Source organism: Perissodus microlepis, chromosome 20 (genome assembly GCF_051167445.1).
Source record: "Perissodus microlepis isolate ML-2025 ecotype Zambia chromosome 20, ASM5116744v1, whole genome shotgun sequence".
Lineage (NCBI taxonomy): Eukaryota > Metazoa > Chordata > Actinopteri > Cichliformes > Cichlidae > Perissodus > Perissodus microlepis.
This window is the reverse complement of record NC_140480.1, coordinates 24,623,520-24,646,619: the sequence shown is the minus strand read 5'-3', so window position 1 is coordinate 24,646,619 and position 23,100 is coordinate 24,623,520. Positions and strand designations below refer to the sequence as shown.

The 23,100-nt window shown below is 41.0% G+C and overlaps 1 protein-coding gene and 1 non-coding gene across 8 annotated transcripts; both read left to right on the top strand.

Annotated features, from left to right (window-relative positions):
* The first annotated feature begins 255 nt into the window (after window positions 1-255).
* LOC146364603 (MYND-type zinc finger-containing chromatin reader ZMYND8-like) lies at window positions 256-19,040 on the top strand. Of its 7 annotated transcripts, none has more exons than XM_084916341.1 (23): window positions 256-346; window positions 2,775-2,830; window positions 2,999-3,198; window positions 3,301-3,546; window positions 8,441-8,511; window positions 9,103-9,266; window positions 11,209-11,430; window positions 11,742-11,855; window positions 11,980-12,072; window positions 12,229-12,316; window positions 12,395-12,450; window positions 12,552-12,629; window positions 12,743-12,858; window positions 12,997-13,472; window positions 13,625-13,753; window positions 13,871-14,020; window positions 14,333-14,842; window positions 15,743-16,168; window positions 16,289-16,434; window positions 16,541-16,621; window positions 16,702-16,780; window positions 16,921-17,160; window positions 17,824-19,040. In XM_084916341.1, the coding sequence occupies exons 4-23, from the start codon at window positions 3,533-3,535 to the stop codon at window positions 17,997-17,999; spliced, it is 3,429 nt and encodes a 1,142-aa protein (XP_084772467.1). In that variant the 5' UTR covers window positions 256-346; window positions 2,775-2,830; window positions 2,999-3,198; window positions 3,301-3,532; the 3' UTR covers window positions 18,000-19,040. The 7 variants fall into 7 exon arrangements, with proteins under 7 accessions (XP_084772467.1, XP_084772465.1, XP_084772466.1 ...); XM_084916339.1 differs by having other exon boundaries at window positions 2,999-3,212; XM_084916340.1 differs by having other exon boundaries at window positions 2,999-3,216.
* On the top strand, window positions 2,093-2,165 carry trnak-cuu (transfer RNA lysine (anticodon CUU)). The gene has a single exon. It is a non-coding gene; the product is annotated as a tRNA-Lys (tRNA).
* Window positions 19,041-23,100: the final 4,060 nt, after the last annotated feature.

The window sequence follows — 23,100 nt, the reverse complement described above, 5'->3', positions numbered from 1 at the left end:
GCCTGGCTCCGGGGCTGCTGTCACTGAGTCTAAGCGGGGTTGGAGCTAGCTTCCCCTGCTGCACTGCTGCTGGCCTCCTGGCCTCAACAGACGGATGCTCGCTCTGCTCTGGGACGATCCCTCCGCCGTAGTCCGCAAGCACAGTGAACCGCTGCTCGTGTGTTTAGTAGCAGGCATGAAGACGCATCGCACCGAGCCAAACACCACAGCACAACACCCACTTTATTCCTGCTGCCCGCTGAAGTCAGATGACGGGCCCTCCCACTTCGAAACCCCATCCATGAACCGCCCAGTGTCATTGACGTAGAAGGAGAACCCGGGCCCGTGGTGTCTTCACGTTCCCCACGTAAGCGCGCTCCAGGTTTCAGGAAATGCAGGCAGAGAGATGCTAAATCACCACGTATGGTGATGCATTAAAGACTTACCGTTATTTTAAATGATTGGCGTGTTTGAAAATTATACTGTCTACCAAAATAGCAGCTGGTGACACTCCCGGAAGCCAGCAGGGGGTGTGACCAGATTTTTTTTTAAGTCAAAGTAGGCCAAAGAATATGTTTCTGTGGACAATTTGACAAATGGTTGCAGAAAACTTTGACACAGTCATTGTGTGGGGCACGTTGTGGGGTTATCTGACAAAATAAATAGGTACAAATTATGCAGGATAGGGATTGGATCCATATTTCTAACTTCTTGAGGGCATAAGTGGAAGCAACAGTGTGCTTTATGGTTTGTGATGATTTTTGTACACTTTTGTTTTGCAGTAAGTGTTAAAGCTATCATCTTCGAGTTTCAATAGGGATGCATACCATGTCATCCTACTCTCTCAATATGTGTGTGCAGTTTCAAACGGAGCTGGATACTTACTTTTGAGTCATGTAATCATATACAATCGATTATATTCAGTCTCTTTCAAGCATTCAACTCTGTCTTAATCATACTTGGAACTCAGAGTCACAGGGGGATTTTTTTTTATTGTTATGTGCTTAACATTATATTTAAAGAAATCCAAATTATTGTGATGCTGTGGGACCCCAAGTAAAAAGCATCTCATTCTGCATTTGCATCTAAACATATGAAACAATCTGCTGAGTTAAAACCTCTGTACACCTTCAAATGACTGCTAGTCACAGATACAGCAGGCACATTTCCTATATGCTGACCTAAATTGTGTCCTATAACTGCACTTACTGTCTGGTGTCCACTATTTTATGTAAACACCAGTAAATTTACATTATGAATATTGTTTAAATTACAGTTATTTAAAAAAATTAAATAAATTCCTCTTTTCAAACTGTAGTTGAGGATATGTAAATGTAAAACGCTTTAATATGGTGATTATATGTTATCATATTCTATGAATTAATTCATAAGATGATTTATTAAGTAAATAATCCACTATATAAAGGAGTAATGGTGTGGTGAGGACAAATATATTTTAAATACATGTCTTACTTAAATCAAGCTTAAATCATTTTAAGTTTTAAATAGAAATTGTCGGAGAGACCGGAAGTTAAATTTGGTAAACGATGGTATAATCTGAAAAAGGTCAACTAGAGGTAAAGTCGCTTGCCAGGTAGTAAGTCTTTTGATTCTATATTTAATGTTAAGAATATATTGTTTGTAATTATAATATAATTACTTCTAATTTCAGAGGGATAATTTTGTGTCAGAGGTTAGCAAACATGTTAACACATGGTCGCTTACATTTGTGACAGCTAACCGTCGACAATTAATTTTAACCTTCATTGATTTTTATTTTTTTATTTAGTTTTTATCGGCGGTGTTATCCGTCCAAAGAAGCAAGTCCCTATATATATACACAATTCTATTCGTTTTTTGTTCACATCCAGGAGCTGTGTGTTTAACACTAACGTGTTTAGACTGTTGTTAGCTAACTTCCCAACAATTTAAACAGAATTCCACGTTCATTTTATCTCCTTGCACCATGGCACCAGAGGGCAGTATGAGACAGACCGGAGAGAACTGCACGTAGCCGTTCGAGTACAACGTGTGTACACAAAATAAAATGTTTAGTGCAGGTCATTTTCTCTAATTTGGGTGAAATTTCTAAACGGCGATGTGTTTCATCAGCGCCCGGCTAGCTCAGTCGGTAGAGCATGAGACTCTTAATCTCAGGGTCGTGGGTTCGAGCCCCACGTTGGGCGGAAGTCTTTTTTTTTCTTCTTCTGTGTGCTTCACTTCCCCAAATCACAAGAACACAGGGCTCCATTGTGCTTACACGGAAATCAGAGAAAAGTTGATCCGCCGCGAGTCTGCTCTGCTTTATAACTAATCAAAAATTACTTGGCCATAGTTTGTGCAAGTCTTGGTTTTCTTTTCAAATTCATCACCCTATTTTACAATGTTTGAAATGTAAATGAGCCTTACTTGGAGGAGAAAAATGGTGCTGAAAAAAGCCCCCAAAGTGGTTAAAGGAAGTTCAAAAAAGATCATTGAGGTGTAATTTTTAGTGCTTGTGATACTGATAAGCAACATATGGCGATATTTATATATCAGGACATATTTTATGTTTAATTTAATGAAGTCCTATGCATTGAACACATTTTTCTAGTATTCAAATACTGCTTTGAATTCTACATAAAGTATTTAAAAATAGACTTTTCATCACATCAAATTAAAGCCTTACAGATGACCCAAACAGCAGACTCAACAAATGAGATAAAGCAAAAAGGAACGTGCATGTGTTCCTCAGAATGAATTGTTATATTGTATTGCCTAACAATCTATATGTTTTACTCTTTATCTGGTCATAGTTGGGTCTGCTGAAAGTCAGATGGGACCACATCTGGTAACTGATCCAGCTTATCAGGTAATCACTCGTACACAGTATTTTTGCATATGGTTTGTTTAACTGGCCATTATTCATATATACATAATAAAAAGTAAGGGTTAGCTTCTTTAGGATTAAATACAAGTATCATTTCTTATATAATTTCTTATGTTGTTCTGTTTTTTGATGGCTGAAATGTCCGAATAGAAGAACAGCTTTAGCCTCTCTTTTCTTTGGAATAAGCCAAGAGGGAGGAGTTTAAACAAAGGCCCTTTCCACATAAAAAAATGGAAGCTTGTGCAGAGAAGCCATGGTGTCCTGCTCTCAACACTACATGCTGCCGTTTCTGCTTCTAAAACCTTCAACTAAGACGGTTGTTTCCTGATTCTGCTGTTGGAAGCTACAAAGTATTGTTCCATGGGTTTGTATGTCAGAAATACTCGCAGTAATCACAATATTTTGTGGTTTTAAGACCTAGCTCTGTGCTTATTTTTCTTCCCCTGTCTCAGACTCTCACAGTGCTGCCCCTGCCTGCACTGAACAAAGATAATTACTCAGGAAACATTTCGGCCAATCAGGCGCGGCCTTGCATCTTGCTCGTGAGGAAAGCGACCAGTCAGGATCTGGCTAACATCACCGGGGCCTGATCGCCTTGCCTGAAGAGCGGAGCCTTCCCCGACTGAGGGCTGAGAGTGTCCTCCATGTTTTATAAGTGTTGACATAACAGTGTGTCAGGCAGCCATGCATCCACAGAGGTAAGCTCTGTCTTTTTTATCTCAGACTTCTGATAACAACATGGCTTCCTTCTTCGTGTTGTGTTGACTGTTGGTTTCTAATGATGAATGCGCACACCTTAAAGTCAGTTTAGTGTGCAGGAGGAGGAGGAGCTGGGGTGGATTGGAGGCCTCGTAAGGCCTCTGTGCTCCACAGTGCTGAGGGTGGGAGGGTGGGGGTTGGCTAACGACTCTCACCCTTGTTCTCTCTCTATGTCTCAGGGTCACATGAGTGCCCCAGACAACCAGCCTGCCATACAGGAGGCAGAGTGGACCATGAAAAATCCTTTTATTTTTTTAGAATGCAAAAGAGAGTTGGATTTTAAAATGGCACACACATCTCCTTTCTGTTGTGGGAGTGTTTGTGGTTTTTTTTAGAATGGCAGAGGAAGAATGGGGGATGGGCAGTGGAGGAAAGGGTGTATTATGTACTGTTTCTAAGTGGATTGGCTCTGTGGTGTTTTCTTGTGTCATGCCAGGATGGGGACTACATGCAAAGGGCAACAGAAGTGCATGCTAGGAGGGCAGAGTGCGCAGGGCATCACGTCACTGTAACATTTTTATGTACACATATGTGAAAAATATCTAGAACATGAAAACTGTAGCACAGTGTACACACATTTAGGAAAGCTGCACTAAGACTGGGTTTTCTACAGTCCATACTAGTCAGAGGCCACATTACAAACACTTTGTGACAGGGTAATCCCCTTCCAGTTTTTCCAGTGTAATCTCTATAAACTGGTTGCCTCTATTTACACTCATAGGCCTGGAGTTTATTGCCCCTGGCTTCTGCAATTCCACAGTGCTGTTGTGAAACTGCTTCCTACGGTCTCAGCCAGGCAGTAGCCATTTTGTGCTGCTGTCTTCACAGATCACACGGCATAAGCAAATATAACACACTACTCGTGGAAATAACATAAGACAGACATATTTTTAAATGTTTCAAGTCAAATCAGTTTGTTTGAAATGTGCTATTCACATTAGAGTCAAGCAGAATGCTTTACATAAGTATCAACTGCATTTGAACAGCTGCTAAAAGTGTCGTTAAGAAGGATTGTTCCTTCAAATAACCTGTCATGCTGTCCACATCATAGTCGGTACGTTGTGTTTTGTCATGTTGCACCGTTTTAGCAGTCTCAGCTGTGCCGGAGAAACAAAGAATGATTTCTTTTTCTTGTGGCCTGACGCAAGGCATTTTTTTTTTCATGTAGGCAACATTCAGAAGAGAGTAAGGTTATAATCAGGAAATTACTCGTAGTTTAAAAGATTGCTATCTGTGAAACCAAAACCAAAACCTTTACTACGCCACAATGCCTGATTGAGAATTTATGTTAAAATGTGTAATTATTAAATTTTAGATGGATATATGTGGGGCAAAGCTCTGGGCCTCTTTCTGTAGCATTGCAGGCTATAGAGAGGGTGACAGAGGTTGAATAGCACAGACACTGAGTTGTGCATGACAGCCACAAGGCTTTTTTAAAACATTAAAGGGAAAAAAAAAGCCCCCTGGTTTTATGCTGTCATAATCACAAATTATCAAACAGAACCGAAGGAAAATAAATCGTCTGAGGCAGAGGGAAATCTCTGCATTGCAGCAAAAACGCTTTTTAAGAGGAAGAGGGGAGCCTGCATACTGTGATCTGTGTGGCATAACACAGCCGACCAATAAAGTTCCACCCTGTTGGCCCTCCAGCCAATTGCAGCTGCAGTTGAGGTTAAAGATTGACAATCCGAGGGAGAGCAGCAGGGAGAGCAAGGCCTTCTGGAAAATTCCACAGCCATCTTTGATTCACCCTTTACAGCCTTTTATAAGATCCAGGTCATTTTTTTTTTTCTTTCATACAGAATACGCTGTGTATACTAGCAGTATACTGATTAAGTGCTGGGAGTTGTTCTAGATCAGGCACCTTAATTTACTTAAAGTCATTGTTTAATGAAATGCTTTTATTTCCCAGGAAAAGCAAAAGCAAAAGCTAATCCTATTTATTTCTTCAGTTGTCTGCATGTGTTTGTTGCTCTCATGAAAGCCGGTTGTTTCTTGTCGTATTGCTAAATCAAATAATCTCTCTAGGGTTTTGTGTAGCAGACCGTGTAGGATACCTTTTCTTTTTCGCAGATGTTTTCAGTGGCATCTCTAATATGATGCAGTATAATGAGTGCAGTATGGTGTTCGCATTCAGTTGCATTTCTGGATTTCCAGACGGAGCCAGATATTTATCTGTTTAATGTGTGAAAATTGTTTATTGTTTTTACATGTAGAGAAGCTTTTCCATACAGCTTTGCCAGGACCTGACTGTGGTTTTAGAGTGGTGGTCTGTGTTTCTTAAAAATGAAATCTAATTATTCCATGACAGCAGTATTCACACAGAAGGAGGGAAGCCAAGATTGAATACAGGGAACAAAAAACAAAAAACAAAAACCAACACACACAGATGAGAGCTTCTGACTTTGCTGGATTTTCCTGTGTCTCCCTCCCTGTGTTTCGCCTCTGTCTCTGTCATTGGCCGTGAGGCTTTGCCCCGACATAGACCATGTTTTTTCGTAATGTTGGACTGTAATCTCCACAGATCTCTCTGGTCCTCCTGCATGGATGTGCCAGTGCCCGAGTCTCAGCCTTGGAGTGGGGGATGGGGGAGAGGGGGGAGGGGAGCAAGCTGTGGCCTCCATTTTCTGTGACAAGAGAACCCTGCTCGTCTCTCACAGGAGTGGAATCTAAAGACATTGATTCAGTGTTGTTTCCTTTTTGTCCGTCAGGTACTTCAGTACTTACTGAGTGGGAATACTGTGTTTTCTTGCACCTGACTATTATGGAATATATCTCAGAACCTGCTAAGGATTTATTTGTTTAAATCTTCTTATTTGATGGATCATAGCTCCTAATCTGAGAATGCACTTTGGATCTTCATACTTTTCTTTTTCCTTTTAACTTCTGCTAATCCTGTTTTCTTTGTAGTTGCATAAATGTCTTGCCATTGGTGTTGAGAATGTGTATTATAGGGTTGTTTGGCAGCTCAGGGCTGCTTGGTGATGGCGAATGTTCTTTTATAGGGCTGTGGCACACGTAGCAGAGTGAACTGGCTAACGGTTTCTTATTTTCATGTGGGCCTCATTTGTTCACTCAGTCCGGAACAGGAAGGCCCCGGAGGGGTTGGGGTGTGTGTGACTGAGGCTGTGTATGTGCATTTGAAACTGCAGGCTAGATGATACTAGATACCCAAATGCCATGAGAAACTCTGCTCAACCCATGTTTGTCACTTTTTCAGACAATGCAAGCTATGCTTGTATTCTCTCGAGTTTCAGATAAACCATCGGTGACTTGAATGTTTTTAGGAACTGCTGGTGATTGTGAGCCACAGTGTATTTTCTTTTGCCACAGTGACAAACTTTAATCTTAAACCCCTTTGTCGATACATCGTGGTTTACTTGGTGTTATGAGCAAACGTTTATGAGTAAGCGTAACATCCAGATGAACAGAATCAACTTTTTTGGATAACTTAATTGGATAACTGAGCGTGCATCAAGACGTTACAAGCATAGGTTTACTAGCCATTATGCTCATATGTAATCGCTTTTGTTTTATTGATCAAACTCATAGGATTTGCATTTTGAACCCTCCTTGCCTCTCAGTGAGCTGACATTTGTTTTAACTTTTTTATGGAATGTCTCTTTAAGGATGGAGGAGGGGACATGCAGAGCATTCCTTTAGTTTCAGAACTGAAAAAAAAAAGATTATCCCACAAATGTGGTTGGCCTTTGAGTTCTACCCCGAAAACCACTCATCCTATCGGGAAACCAGAGCTGTAGCCAAAGCTATGATCTGGTCAAGTGTGTGACCTGTCAGGGGTCTGTGGGTGGGTTTTCTTCTCTAGGCTTTTCAATAAAGGCTACATCCTTGGAACTAGGCCCTCTGTGGCTCTCACAAAGGAGGAGCCAAACACTCAAAGACCTTCATTTATTGCCAGACCCCCTTTATTCCTGTCTTTTTTTTTTTTTTTGCCTCAGAGGAAGTGGGGTGCTACGCAAGAGCAAAGGGAAATCAGTCGTTTCCAGTGCTACATACAGTATGTGTGTTGCATTTTTAGGTTTTGGATTTATTTATTAATTTAAAAAAGTGTTTGCCACTTTATAAACAAAGACATAAAATAGTGCCAGAAATGACAGAAGATTTAATGTGACCATAATTAAGATCTAGGCCAGAAAGATGTTGTCAGATGAGCGTTTGAAGTTTATTAGATATATCTCTTCCTACTGGTCTCTAACAATGGGCCCAAATCCTTCAGGGGTATTCTGTTGTTACTGAAGGGGCTTGAGAGGTGCTGTTATTTGCCATGGGGGGCTGTCCCTTCAGTGGTATGTACCAACTCTCTGTGGATTTTTCTTTTCTGTTTTTGTTGCTACAGATCTATAGGTCTATGCACTGTATGTCAAAGAAAGCACTGTGTGAATATTGTGACCTAGTTGGACTAAAATGCTATGACTGCAATGTAAGGACAGAGGTGCAGGGTAATTACAGCTAAATGGCCCTACGTGTTGTTGAAAATCTCAGCTTGTGCTTAGCGGAGATCAGCGTTACCATGGTGATATTTATCATCCTTTCTCTTGGAGCATAAAGAACATTTGCAGACTCCATTGTAGATGATAATATGGAAAGTATTTTAATTTCATGAAACAAAGTGGGAGATGTTGTAAAATCAAATGAAAACAACAACAATGGAAATCAGCAGAGTCCCTGTTGACAGATCCTCTGGGACCCGGGTGCCTTAGGTGGTGTTCCACTTGTTTACTGCTATGCTGATGTGGTTTCTGAACACCCTTTCTGACTTTGTGTTTGCCTCTCTTTCTGTGTTTCTGTGTGCTCCTGTTCGGTGCTCTGCAGTCTGGCTGAGGAGGAGATAAAGACAGAGTCTGATGTGGTAGAGGGAATGGATGCATCTGTGCGATCCAAAGGTAAGTCTCTAAGGCCGAGGACCTCACATTAGGAGCCAAGCATCCAACACAGCTCAGTTACAGTAAATAACCTCTACCTTCTCTGTATGTTTTGAGGAGAAGAGTCTTAATATGTTTTGCTGGTCTCTTAGGATCCATTTTTCCTGACAGTCTGCCTGCTGAATCTACACGGGGTGTAGTTAGTTCTGAGGAAGCCCTCTAGCCATTTATTATGATGAAATAGTAATTTGACGTGTATAAGTGTTGTCTTCAGTAACTGCTTTTCAGACTACTGTGATTGCTTTATTAGATGGAATATTAGATGGTTAAAAATAATAGTGCTGAACACTGAATCTATTGTACTGCTCGCTTGAAAATTAATAACTTCAAAATACTGTTCCTCCCTCGGTTTCTCAAGGGAAGACGTGTGGGTCGATGACAGTGATGTATAATAGTTTTATAGTTTTGTTTTTGGTTTTTTTTTTTTGTCCTCTTTTCCTCTTTTTGGTAATTATTTTTCTTAAGCTTATGTAATGTGTTGGCTGTAAATACACTGAACATTACAAGCTTGACTCCTATTGTGTGATGACACGATTATCTTTATGTATTCAGTCCCTGATCCACCAGGGTCAGCAGAAAGATCAGTGGCACCACAGAAACGAAAGGTGTCGAGTCCCACCCATTCCTCCAATGGGCACTCTCCCTCAGACACCTCCCCCAGCCCTCTTAAGAAGAAGAAGAAGCCAGGGGCCTTGAATTGTAACAACAAAGACCAGGTAAGGGCTCTTGTAAGTGCAAGTTCATTTTGAAATCAGGTGTGTTCTCAAAGGCTATTTCTTTATCCAATTTCAATAATGGGCCATATACTTTCATAGAATGTTAAGGCCAGGGTTGTGCCTGAAAAGAACCATTTCATATGATGTGCTATCTGACCACATCAGAAATCAGATATGTTTATGGTCAATCTAACCGCTGTATAAACACAGCCATAATAAAGTGTATTTTCAGGGTCTTGAATGGGAAGCGTTTAGTGTTATTTATTTATTTTTTGCCTCATGCTTCCACAACTAATGTGTACAATATATGGAAAAAAAAATTTGCACTGCATACAGTTGGCAGCAGATTATACCTTCCACTTCTGGAAGTCTGCTAGGGTCTGTTTGAGTCTGAGTGACGTGAATTTCATCATCAGACAGTTAGTGGGAGGATTGATGCAGATGTCCGTGTACTTACGTTACAAAGCACCAAGTACATATGCTTCCCGGGCAGCACAGTCCAAGTGGACGTTAAAGATGTATAACAGGATTGACTAGTTGGCTTTCAGGTCTTCAGCTGTCTGTGTAAATGCCAGGCTTTAGCCAGTTGTTGGTTTTGAACATGAAGGGTGAGACGGAGACCTCCTTGTCCATCATCAAAGGAGATGAACTAGGGGGAGGGGGTATCTGAGGGTATTCAACAAGAATATGTTACCAGATGTACTGGTGCTATAGTCCCAAGTCAGAATTGTCAAATAGACAACTCAAGTTGGTTTTGCAGCTCGGAAAGTCAGAGCAGCCCCACCAACAGTGACTAAACAATCCAAGGTGGCAGCTGTGAATGTAAACCGTAGTAAAACTTCAGAGTTTTTTTTAAAACTATACTGCCATTGTTTTGTATTTGTGATTCGCCAAATAAGGTAAAGCAGCAGTATTTATTCAGGCTCTATTTATTTTTAAACTGCAGAAATCAAGCATTGCTAACTTGATGCATAAATGGCTACGCCTTCCTAACAAGCAAAACAAAGCCTGTTTTCCTTGTTTTTCCAACTTTACTGGAATGGTAGTGAGCTTTGACATTTTTGACCAGCGTTGAGATTCAAGGTATACAGAACCCAGCAATAGTCTAATCTAAGTGCCATATACTGCCTGTGAGAACACACTGATTTTGATCATAATCTCTTGAATACTGGCCATTTTTAAAGTAGACCCACCATACAGGAATGTGAGCTGCCATAATTCACATGAATATATTATTTTGGAAACAAGTCGTTTAATGCAACGTCAGTCGCCAATGGTCATTAACGTTGACATTTAGTACCAAATAGCCTAGATGGATATGGTTTTTATTGTTTGCTTGGTGGATAATGTAGTGTTGCGTGATTCCTTTTAGTCCTGTGTTGATCTTACATGATATTGAAAGCTAATTTAGCCCCTGTTGTATAATTTGACAGGTATCTGATGTGAGCATAGTTATGTCTTCGTGGCACTGTTGAAATACATGCTTTGGCTTTCTGGGAAAGGTCAAATAAGTAGCAGCTGGATTTTAACACCACTCAAATTGAATGCCAAAGACTTGAATTTGGGCAAAGAAAGACTCTTTTGAGCCATCTATCAACTTGTATTCATGTAGTAACATGTTAACACTAAGATACCATTTAGGCATTTACCAGAGAGCCACATCATGCAATGTTTACTCTTTAGGTTTAAGGTGAGCCATGTCTCAGCTTGCACTGTAGAACCTGTTTGGTTAGTATTGATTTCATTTGAAGCCTTTACACGACTAGATGTTCAGACTATTAACTGATTTTCTTAAAACAATTTTGTGTTGGACTGATTGTCTTTATTACCTTCTATGCTGCTTACCCTGCTTATCCCAGCTTGTTTCTGTTGCACTGCACCTTTTTGTGTTCCTGCGTGTTTTTTGAAACCTGCCCCCTTGTTTCTCTTGCCTGCATTTCAGTCAGAGCTAAGACATGGTCCCTTTTACTATATGAAGCAGCCAGCACTCACCACAGACCCTGTTGATGTTGTACCGCAGGACGGCAGGAACGACTTCTACTGCTGGCTGTGCCACCGCGAGGGCCAGGTGCTCTGCTGTGAGCTCTGCCCCAGGGTGTACCACGCCAAGTGCCTCAAACTACCAGCTGAGCCCGAGGGCGACTGGTTCTGTCCAGAGTGTGAGGTATCTTGCTGTAGTCATGTGCATTTATGTGGGTGTACACAAGTAATTGTGGAACTGTGTGCCATGAACAGCAGAAACTACCTTTCAAACTCATGGCTCATGCTTCTGTGAGCATAAGAGACGACATTAGAAGATTAAAGTTCAGATCTACTTATTCACTTCTACGTGTATTTGTTACACAATTCTTCAATTTGGGATACACTAACTGAATCACAAAAAAGTGATTTAAACTTTACGCAGTTTTAGGTATGAATAGTATCTCTTTAGTTTACCAATTATTGTCTTGTTTTTTTATTATTATTTTGTTGCAGAAAATTACAGTCGCTGAATGCATTGAAACCCAGAGCAAGGCGATGACAATGCTGACAATAGACCAGCTCTCCTATTTACTCAAATTTGCACTCCAAAAGATTAAACAGCCTGGGGTAAGGGGTTTCAAGTCTTTATATGCCCAGTTGCGTGTTGCAGATTCAACCAAAGATTCTGGAAACATCCATGAGGAAAGTGTAATTCATGTGTGCTTATTTCCTGTTTGTCTAATCTGAGCAGACTGAGCCCTTTCAGAAGCCTGTATCTCTGGAACAACATCCAGATTATGCAGAGTACATCTTCCACCCCATGGACTTATGTACTTTAGAGAAGGTACTCGTATATAGATTTAATTTTTTTTTTCTGGAGACATATTAACAATAAAAAAAACAAAACTAGAATTAGAATGAAACATGAGGTAATATGCATATAAAATGCTGGCAAAAGTGCAGTTGCTTGACTGATATTATTATTTTCACTGTACTATAGAATGTAAAGAAGAAGATGTATGGTTGTACTGAAGCTTTTCTTGCTGATGTGAAATGGATCTTGCACAACTGCATCATCTATAATGGAGGTAGGCAACTTTGATGTACGTCATTACTCCCTTTACTGTCGTAAGAATATATAAATTAAGCTTGTGCGTCGTTTCCAGGCAATCACAAATTAACAGCAACTGCGAAAGTCATTGTCAGGATCTGTGAACATGAGGTAAAGCAACTTTAATTACTTGGTGACATTTTTGTAAACGTGTCTTATTTATGGACTTGCATCATCTTCATTTAATACTTTTTTTTTTTTTCTTTTTTTAGATGAATGAGATTGAGGTGTGTCCAGAGTGCTACCTGTCCGCATGCCAAAAAAGGGACAACTGGTTTTGTGAGCCATGTGTAGGTCTTTACATTAATTTAAATCCATAAAAGTAACAGATTTTTTTATACGTTTTAGCTTGGATATCAGCTTTGTGAAGCACAGTATTTTACTGTTTTGCTCTATCCAACAGAGTCAACCCCACCCCCTGGTTTGGGCTAAGCTGAAGGGCTTTCCATTCTGGCCAGCAAAAGCACTTCGTGAAAAGGATGGGCAAGTCGATGCACGCTTCTTCGGGCAGCACGACAGGTGAGATGAACCTTTTGGGCACTATAGAGGAAACTCTCCTTGTTTTAGAGGTTTAGAAAAGACCCGAGTCACTGCATCTCCACTGGATATTAAATGTATTAAAACATTATTTTGTTCTGTTGTTGCATTTCTACATAGGGCCTGGGTTCCCATCAACAACTGCTACCTCATGTCCAAAGAGATCCCTTTCTCTGTAAAGAAAACAAAGAGCATTTTCAATAGTGCCATGCAAGAGATGGAGGTCTATGTGGAAAACATTCGCAAGAAGTTTGGAGTCTTCAACTACGCACCCTTCCGCACTCCGTACACCCCCAACAACCAGCTACAAATGCTGGTGGACCCTTCCAACCCCGGTGCTGGTACAGTGAAAACAGAGAAACCAGATAAACTTCGCTTCAACTTTGATATAACCGCTTCTCCTAAGATGGTCCACAGCAAGAGTAGCACACCCAGTAGTATGAATCGGCGGGTCTCAATGACAGACATGCCTCGGTCTCCCATGAGTACAAACTCTTCGGTTCACACAGGGTCTGATGGAGAGCAAGATGTGGAAAAGGGCAACAGAAATCCTGCACTCCATTACAGCACTGGAGAGGAATCAATGGACTGTACTGGTAAGTCTTCTCCACTCTGGTTGCATTAACTCTATTTATGTGATTTTAACTTATTTTATTCACCATTATAAGTTTTTTTTCTTTTTTTTTTCTTTTTTTTTTTTTTTGTTGCTTTTTTAAAAAAAAAATTTAAAAAATTTTTTTTATTACAGCATCTCCTGTTTCAGGGAAGATGGGTCCTGCAGGCAGCGTGTCAGGTAGTCCAAAGCCCTTTAACCCAGGACTGGTGCCAAAGCAGGAGAGGACTGCAGGGACAGGTGGCATCCTCAATCTCAACCTGGGTCAGTAACAAAAAGCAAAGAGAGACTGCATTTATGTTCTCACAAAGGCTAATAATCAAAAAGTACTTAATAATGAATGAATTTGTGATTAAACAAACATTTACATGTTCATTTCAGATCGAGTCAAGGCTGAAATGGATCTCAAAGAGCTGAGTGAGACTGTTCAACAACAGCAGCAACAACAAGGAGTCCCTGCGCCCCCTTCTACTCCAAAGAGACCCATCAGGAGCTTGGACAAGACTATTGAAAGCTGCAAGGCACAGCTTGGTACATACAAAACCAGTTTGTGACATGACTTGCTGCAGAGCTCTATTCTTGTACTGTATAAGTCATTTGAACTTGCCAATGTAATGATTAATAACAAATCTAGGAAATTTAAGTTGTGGATTATTTCTCAAGACTAATTTGAATTTGGCAATTTTACAAATGCATCACGGCAGTTCTGACTCTCTAATCAGTGGCGGTCATGAGTCTGTGTGTCTGCTGCTGACTAGGGTTTATTAAGCTATTACCAGAGAAAGGGTTCATTATTTCTTTCTGACAGAAAGAAATTAACACAATGTCCATTTCTTAATATAGGTATTGATGAGATATCTGAAGATGCGTATAAAGATGTGGATCACAGTGACTCTGAGGACTCTGAGAAATCAGATTCAAGTGACAGCGAGTATCTCAGTGATGAGGAACACAAGCCAAAAAGTTCAGCTCAGGAGGACAAGGACAAAATGGAGAGAAAAAGGTCTAAAGCAAGCACTGATGGAGAGAATAAGGAAGGAGCTGTTGCAACGGGGGATAAAGCCACCCCGGAACCCCCACTCAAAGAGAAGCAGGGTAGCAATGGCCCAGATAGAGACCTCAAGGACAAGCCCAGAACACCCCAGTCTCAACCCCTTGCTGACAAACCCAAAGCCCCAGAGGATGTCAAAGCAGCTGCTAATACATCAGCAGCTGAGCAGGACTCTGATTCTGAAAGAGAGCTTGTGATTGACTTAGGGGATGAACATGGAGGTCGTGACTCAAAGAGGGCGAAAAAAGAGCTGGGATCTTCCACTGCCAAAGCTGCCAAAGAGTCTGTTGCCAAGCTGGAAGGTGAGGCTTGTTTTTTTGTTTTTTTTTTCGGGGGGGAGGTTATACGAAACATCAGAGTGTCAGGTATGGGGAATTGCACAAGTTAAGGCATGATGTGAAAAACCATGAAACCCTTCAGATTAAACTGTGCAGTGTTTCTCTGCTAGGTGGAAGACTGTGTAGGTGACGTAAGGGTAGTGATGAGCTTATTGATTGAGTTGATGCACAAACAGGGTCTACATTGAAGAATCGTCGCAATCTTAGCTGCGATTATCACAGAAGTCGACCTCTAAAGTCTGCAAAACAACATCTGGATAAGCTGGAATTGTTTTGGAAAGAAGGGCTGTGGGCAGAGGAAGTTAAGTTTGAGTGTTTTGGCCACAATGACAAGCAGGAGGGTGGGGGGGCGGAAATATAAAACTGTGGCTTTGTTTGGCAGTCAGTGGCAGAGAAACATTACTAAATGGAGAGGACAATATATTCCAGTAATTATCAGGAAGCTTTGCTTTCAAATGCCATGCATTCAGACAAGAAACAAAGTGACTGGGTTCTATGTCTACATAGTGATCTCAATCATACTTTGAAATGCTCTATGGGTAATAAAGTAACACAATTTTTAAAAGTAAGACTGCAACGATTCTTTTCACATTCTTTTTCTTTTTATAGAAACGTGAGTAAATTGCTGTCTGTCAAAGGGCGTTATTAGGTGCTACCTTTGCTGAAGCATTTCTACATGTCCTAATTAATAATCTTTAGTCTTAAATCATCATCGGAGAAAGGCTGAATATCAATTTCAGTCTTCTAAGGTCTAAATAAATATAATCTTATATATGCTATAAAATGTTAAATCTGTTTAATGTGGCTGATTTTGAAATGCAGAACGCCTCACCGATAAGAGACTTTTTTTTTTTTACTGCTTAGGCAAACTGCCTTCATCTGCTGCATCAGTAGCACCAGCACGTGATGTTACATCCAGCATGAAAGACTCGTCGCAGCCTTCTGTCACATCGGCGCTCAACCTCGTTTCCTCTGCCGCTTCTGCTCAGCCCAGTGCCACGACCACCACCAGTGGATCCACCAGTACACCTCCTGTCTCTACTTCTTCACCAGTGACTACAGCTGTAAAGAAACAGCGTCCCCTACTGCCTAAAGAGACTGCTCAAGCTGTGCAGCGGGCTGTAGTTTGGAATCCAACAAAGTTTCAAACGTCTTCTCAGAAGTGGCATATGCAGAAGATGCAGAGGCAACAGCAACAGGATGGAGAGCAGTCGGCTGTGCAGACGCGCAGCCCACAACAGCAGAACTCTTCTTCAAGCACTCGCTATCAGACCAGACAAGCAGCCAAGGGTATATACACCAATACAATTAGTCATGTCCACGTTAGTCACCATAACAAAATAAAAAGTGTACTTGAAGTTTTATCATTTCCCTTTAATTTTTTGTTGTCGTCATCATCATCCTCTGCAGGGCAACAAAAAGACCCACCTCTGAGTGCATCCTCATCAACATCTGCCCAGGTCACATCTGGTAGCTCTTCTTTTATGTCTGGTGACTTGCAGATCCCCACAGTCTCAGCTGATGTAGCTGCAGATATAGCTAAATACACAAACAAAGTAAGTTGGAGCCTTTTCCTAAAAATTCTACTCTATTAACTTTGTTTGCAAAGGTTATAACTGAGTATTTCAACAGTAATGTCACATTTTTACCAACACTTTGCAGATTATGGACACAATAAAGGGGACGATGACTGAAATCTACAATGATCTTTCCAAAAGCACATCGGGAAACACGATTGCAGAGGTAAAGATTGTCAGTCAAAGCAACGCTTTCTATGGTAATAATACGTCAGTATTTATAATCACAGTGTATTTTTACCACAGATTCGACGGTTAAGGATAGAGATCGAGAAGCTCCAGTGGCTCCATCAGCAAGAGTTGTCAGAGATGAAGCACAATCTGGGTAAGATACCCATTTACCTCTGTCACTCCTCAGAGCTTATTTGATCTTCAACCCGCCTTTTCCTCGCCATCAAATTTTAAACAGGTGTCGACATGGTATGCAAGTTTCAAGTTTTTTGTTTTGGTGTCTTTTAAATGCAGAACTAACAATGGCAGAGATGAGGCAGAGTTTGGAGCAGGAAAGAGAACGATTGGTGGCTGAGGTGAAAAAGCAAATGGAGTTAGAAAAGCAGCAAGCGGTGGATGAGACCAAAAAGAAACAGTGGTGTGCTAACTGTCGGAAGGAGGCCATCTTCTATTGCTGCTGGAACACCAGTTACTGTGATTACCCCTGCCAGCAAGCCCATTGGCCAGAGCACATGAAGTCCTGCACACAATCGGGTAAGACAAAGCATACCTGGGATGGATGGATGGATGTAATTTTATTTTATTTTTTAAAGCGTTAAACTATTAGTAAAACTAAGCTAAAAGTGACTATGGTGACGCCTTCTATATTTACCTGTCAGTCGGTCATTTTTTGGTCATGTAATCACTGCATCACACTTTTTAGAAGGAATAAAGTTGCCCACTGAATAAACGGACCTATAAATGACACAAAAGATTAAGAAATTAGTTAGAAGAAGCAGGGTAGAAATGGTTAGGAGCTTTATTACAACAGACTTGTCATCAGTGTTTTGTTTAGTTAATGTAAGTGCTCTTCAGTTTCAGTGGGATATTCTTTTTCTTTTGTATTCTTACATTGTATTCCTATTTGGTAATTTTAATGTGATTCCAGATTTAATGTTAGATTTAAATTCAACATGAAATCGTCTCCAATTTTGTCCGTTTTTCTTCCCCACTCTTATTTGGTAGCTCAGCCCCCTAAGGTACAGTGCAAATGTGAAATCATAAACACAAATGTGTTACATCATTCATGAGAATTGTAGACATTTTTTCCCTTCTTACCTAACCAGTGGTTTAAGAAACAAACTGTGCGAAGATGATTTAGACAACCTGTATATATTCTCTTCTTAAATTATTATTATTTATTTAAAATATAAACAGCCACAGCGCAGCAGGAGCCGGAGGCAGACCCCAACTCAGAGCCGTCAGTCAAACCATCAGGCCACTCTCCCGCCACGCAGACCGTGCCTTCAGGCTCAGGATCAATATTGGACAAAAGCAACTCTCCCACATATATGGACAAAAGCAAGGACAGTGCTGGTGTTACTGTGACCTAACTGCTACACTATGGGCACATTTTGGGAGGTCACTGTGGGACTCTTTGGTTCAGATGTGGTGCCGGAAGGCCCACACCTCTGTGACAAATCGCTTTTTCCCATTCCCTTATGTACACCTAGTTTTTGGTTCAAATGTCATTCTCAGTTTCCTCATCTATGTTCAGGTGGATTCACCTTGTGAAAGCTGTCTGTCTTGAGAAATAAATGTGAGTCAATATGTTTTCCATACTGTAGTTATGTTACAGCTCTCTCACCACTTTCTCATCTCTGAGCAAGATTGTATGAATCCACATAAAACTTTTGTCTTTATCACTTCCATTGCTGCTCCTTCAGGGTTGTTTTATTTTGCCGACAGTTCTCCATATTGTGAGACAAAACATTTGAAACAGCCATCAACATTTATCATGGTGCCATCAGAGATCTTTTGACTGATGCAAGTTTTATCTTTGGTATAAACCACCGCTTCATGCCAACTAAGGTGTTTGGGGTTTTTTGTTGTTGTTTTTGTTTTGTTTTTTTAATTTAGCAATGCAAGTTTAAAAATGGTTTCAGCCATGTACTCTTCATGTCAGTGGTGGCATTTGTGTCTCCTACCAGTTTTGTATTGTAGTTTTATGTTGTATAGGACTACAGAAAGAGATCCAATTTATGAAAATGAACTAAAAATTTAAACTGTACAAAGTTTTTGTAAGAAGATACCTGAACAATATTTATAGTGTTATATGTTTTTATAGTATGTTTGTTGGAATTACATTTCTATGTGTTTAAAAAAACAAAACAAAAAAAGTTATTGGAAAGTATATTACTTTATATGAATGTCAGCTCTAAGCAAAGCCAGTTTGACCAGATATCCAAAGTAAATCCTGGTCAGACTGCTGCTAAGAACTGGGTAGACATTAATAGAAACTGCATTTTGGCTGGCTATTACTGCCTGTGAGCATGTCTGTTTTGAGCTTGTGTCTCGTTCTTGTTTACATATTGTATATAAAATAAATGGATCCGTGAAGAAAAAAAAAAATAAAAAATCGTCAGTTTGGTGCATGAGTTGTTTTGAGTGTGATGTGAGAAAGATTTTGGCGGGGGCGGCACCAGGGAATTATTTGTTTTATTCATTCCTAGTTCAGCCCCATTTACCAGCACAACCAGTTTGAGGTGGCTTTGGATTGAGAAGTCTGCATGACTTTAAATCTACTTTCTCCACAATTAGTTGTTTGTTAGTAATATTATATTACATATTACTCTGACTGCAACAGTGAAACTGCAAGGAGTAGATAAATAACTGGGGTCAATCTAAGGAGCTTGGAAAGAAAAGCATTTCCTTGAGGACGTTTCACCTCTCATCCGAGAAGCTTCTTCAGTTCTAAGAACAATTGGTGGCGAGTCCCAGATGTCTGTCCACCAATGTGTCCTTCACAGACAAACTAAGGTCAATCATCCAAAGCAATGGACAGTGCCGCAAGAGACGTGAAGAGAATGCAGGCAAGGTGGAGGGGGTCCTTTGAAGTATAGTTTGAAGAGGGTGGCACTGACATAAGGAGACCGAGCAGAAATGCCAAGATATTCACTGGGAGTGAACAAAATTAGGAATGAGTACATCACAGGGACAGCAGTGGTTGAGCCCTTTGGTGACGAAATTAGAGACAAGGCTGAAAAAAATGCTAAAATCAACACAAAAAAACCCCGAAACACATTTCAAACACATTCACTTTAGAAATTAATAGAAACCACACTGATAAAAAAACATAAAACTCGTAATGGAAAACTAAAATAACAAAAGCACTAAACATATTTGACGTTATTTATTTTAGCACAGTAGACCTCAGTGTTGGACATCCTCTTCAAACTTGAAAATGATTGAAAATGTGACGTCATTCAGGGGTAAAACCGCTAAGGATTCTGGGAACGAGTGGCAAGCGTTACTAGCGCACGCAGGCTTTCACATGAAAACAGTCAGTCACACAGCGATAAAAAGAAACACAAAAAATGGAAAGAAGCTGTTGTATTATTAACTGCAGTAGCCGGTCGCAGGGAAGCCTACGGGTAAAGAGATCGGTTGTTATCTGATTACGTCGTGGAGGAGAAATTGTTTAAGCCGTGTTTCCGAAGTAACAAAGAGCCGACGGATGGCCTGGATTGCAGCCATTCCAAGACCAAATATAACGTTCCCGAACACTCCAGCTTACATGTTAGTCTGCTCCAAGCATTTCCACCCTTTGACACAACTGACTGGCAGATATTTGTGGATGCAGCTGATGGCAACATCAATGAACTCACACACTCTGTCATTGGATATATTGGAAAGTGCATGGATGATACCATCACAAAAACCACTGTCTGCATATATCCAAATCAGAAACCCTGGGTAAATAAAGACGTTCGCGCCAAGCTAAAAGTGCGGACCTCTGCCTTTAACTCCGGGGATGCTGATGCATATAAAGCAGCCAGGTACGACCTCTGAAAGTCCATAAAAAAGGCCAGAAAGGACTACAGGGACAAAATGGAGTCCAGCTACCACAGCTTTGACACCAGGCGACTGTGGAATGGACTGTGCTGCATCACTGACGACAAGAAGGACAACACAGTCAGTGTTCAGCCCACTGCATCTCTTGCAGAAAAGCTTAACAACTTCTATGCTCGTTTTGACGCAGACAACAGAGAGCAGATCCTCTACCCTCAGGAGGACAGTGAGGCTGCAACTTTAACTCTGAAAACAGAAGCTGTGAGATGGACCTTTAAAAAGGTCAAGCCTCACAAAGCTCCAGGACCTGACGGCATCCCAGGCCGGCTTCTCAGAGTGTGTGCAGACGAGCTGGCAGAGGTGTTCACCAACATCTTCAACCTCTCCCTGAGGCAGTCAGTGGCCCCCATGTCCCTCAAAGCATCCACCATCATTCCCGTTCCCAAAAAATCAGTGGTCTCCTGTCTGAATGACTACCGTTCTGTTGCACTGACATCCGTCATCATGAAGTGCCTGGAGCGGCTGGTCAAAGGTCACATCTGCTCCTCCCTCCCTGACACACTGGACCCTCTTCAGTTTGCCTATCGGACAAACAGAGCCACAGAGGATGCCATCGCCCTGGCAACGCACACCACCCTCACTCAGCTGGAGAAAGGGAATACATATGCAAGGATGCTCTTCATCGACTACAGCTCGGCATTTAACACCATCATCCCCTCAAAACTTGCCACGAAGCTTGTCGACCTTGGGCTGGGAACACCGATCTGCAGATGGATTCTAAACTTCCTCACAAACAGGCCCCAGGTGGTGAGAGTTGGTAAGCACACCTCCTCACCACTCATCCTAAACACAGGTATGCCACAGGGTTGTGTGCTTAGCCCCCTCCTATATTCCCTGTTCACACACGACTGTGTTGCTAAACACGAGTCCAACATCATCATCAAGTTTGCGGATGACACAACCATCATAGGCCTCATCACAGGCAATGATGAGACGGCCTGTAGAGAGGAGGTGATGGAGCTGTACGAGTGGTGTCTGGAAAATAACCTGACTCTCAACATCAGCAAAACTAGAGAGATGATAGTGGACTACCGGAAACGACCAGTCAGAGAACACCAGCCCATCCACATCAACGGTGTCAAGGTCGAAAGGGTCAGCAGCTTCAAATTCCTTGGAGTCAACATCACAGAGGACTTCTGCTGGACCCTTCACACATTAGGAAAGCTCGCCAGTGGCTTTATTTCCTGAGGAGGCTGAGGAAGTTTGGCATGAACGCCAACATCACCTCAAATTTTTACAGGTGTGCAATTGAGAGCTTGCTGACGAGCTGCATCACAGTTTGGTACGGAAGCTGCTCTGCCAGCAGCCGTAAATCACTACAGAGGGTTGTGAAGGCAGCAGAGCACATCACTGGCACGAAGCTTCCTGCCATTCAGGACATTTATCTTCAGCGATGCCTCCGTAAAGCACACAGCATCATCAAGGACCACAGCCACCCAGCACATCAGCTGTTCTCCTTGTTACCATCTGGCAGATGTTACAGGAGTCTGTCTGCTCGGACTACAAGACTCAAAAACAGTTTTTACCACCAAGCCATACGACACCTCAACCACAACACTTAAACACATACAACACAGTCCACAGGACGCACTCAGAAGCTACCTGCAGCTTCACAAGTACTCTGTTTAATCTGCACTGGTCACTCCACTTTATTGTCATTGATATTTATATTTAAAAAGTGCAATACTGTAATTTTCTGCTGCTCATTCCTGTGCAATATCCCATCTGCCCTCCCGTCATATTTCTTTTCAAGATTTTCTTATTTAATCACTAGTGTACATATATTTATATTTATAGATACATATATATTTAGTCATCTTTTCTCTTTTACCACGTCTCTCTAATATTTTGCTCCTTACTATTTTTCTATTTTTTTATTACTTTATTTTATTTAATTTATTTTATTATATTTTCTTCTACTGTATCATGCTGCTGAGTGACTGCTGCTCGTCAAACACATTTCATTGCAATGTTGACCCTGTGCTAACTTGCATATGACAAATAAAACTGAAACTGAAAACCCTATGCTGCGTTCACTGTGGCTTTGCGGGATAATGTTTGTTGTGTTTTGTAGGAAAACCAACCTACAAAATGCTGGAATGCGATCCAGACTGGGCACCCTCTATCAACCTGGGTCATACCGAGTGTAAAGCTGCTACCACAGCGAGATTTGATCGGTTAATAGAGAGAGCGATATCAAAACAAAAAAAGTATGCAAAAAATATGCGAAAAGTCCCGCATATATGTGCCCAGGTGTTGTATTGAAGCAATCAAGTGATGAATAACTGTTTTCCAGTATGTTGTTTTGCAATGTTTTTTTTTTTTTTGCATTGTTGATTTGTTTTTTTTACCGAAGCAGCTAATAATGGAATGGAATACAATTTTGCCTCTTTCTTGCAAGATTCTATAATAGAAAGAAACAATAATGCCAGTTATAAATAAAGACAATAAATTGAATGAATTACGAAACACTCAACATTTTTTCTATTAGATCTGAAAATGTTGTGTAATACTACAACCTGAAACGATAAATAGATTGCGTTGGCCTGAACATGAGATAAAGGGGAAAAAAATTAACAACAG

Bases quoted from the DNA above. Each gene is read 5' to 3' on its own strand.
- LOC146364603 (XM_084916341.1), top strand. The intron at 8,512-9,102 runs GTAAGTCTCTAA...TTATGTATTCAG, and splicing joins TGCATCTGTGCGATCCAAAG to TCCCTGATCCACCAGGGTCA. The intron at 16,435-16,540 runs GTAAGTTGGAGC...AACACTTTGCAG, and splicing joins TAGCTAAATACACAAACAAA to ATTATGGACACAATAAAGGG.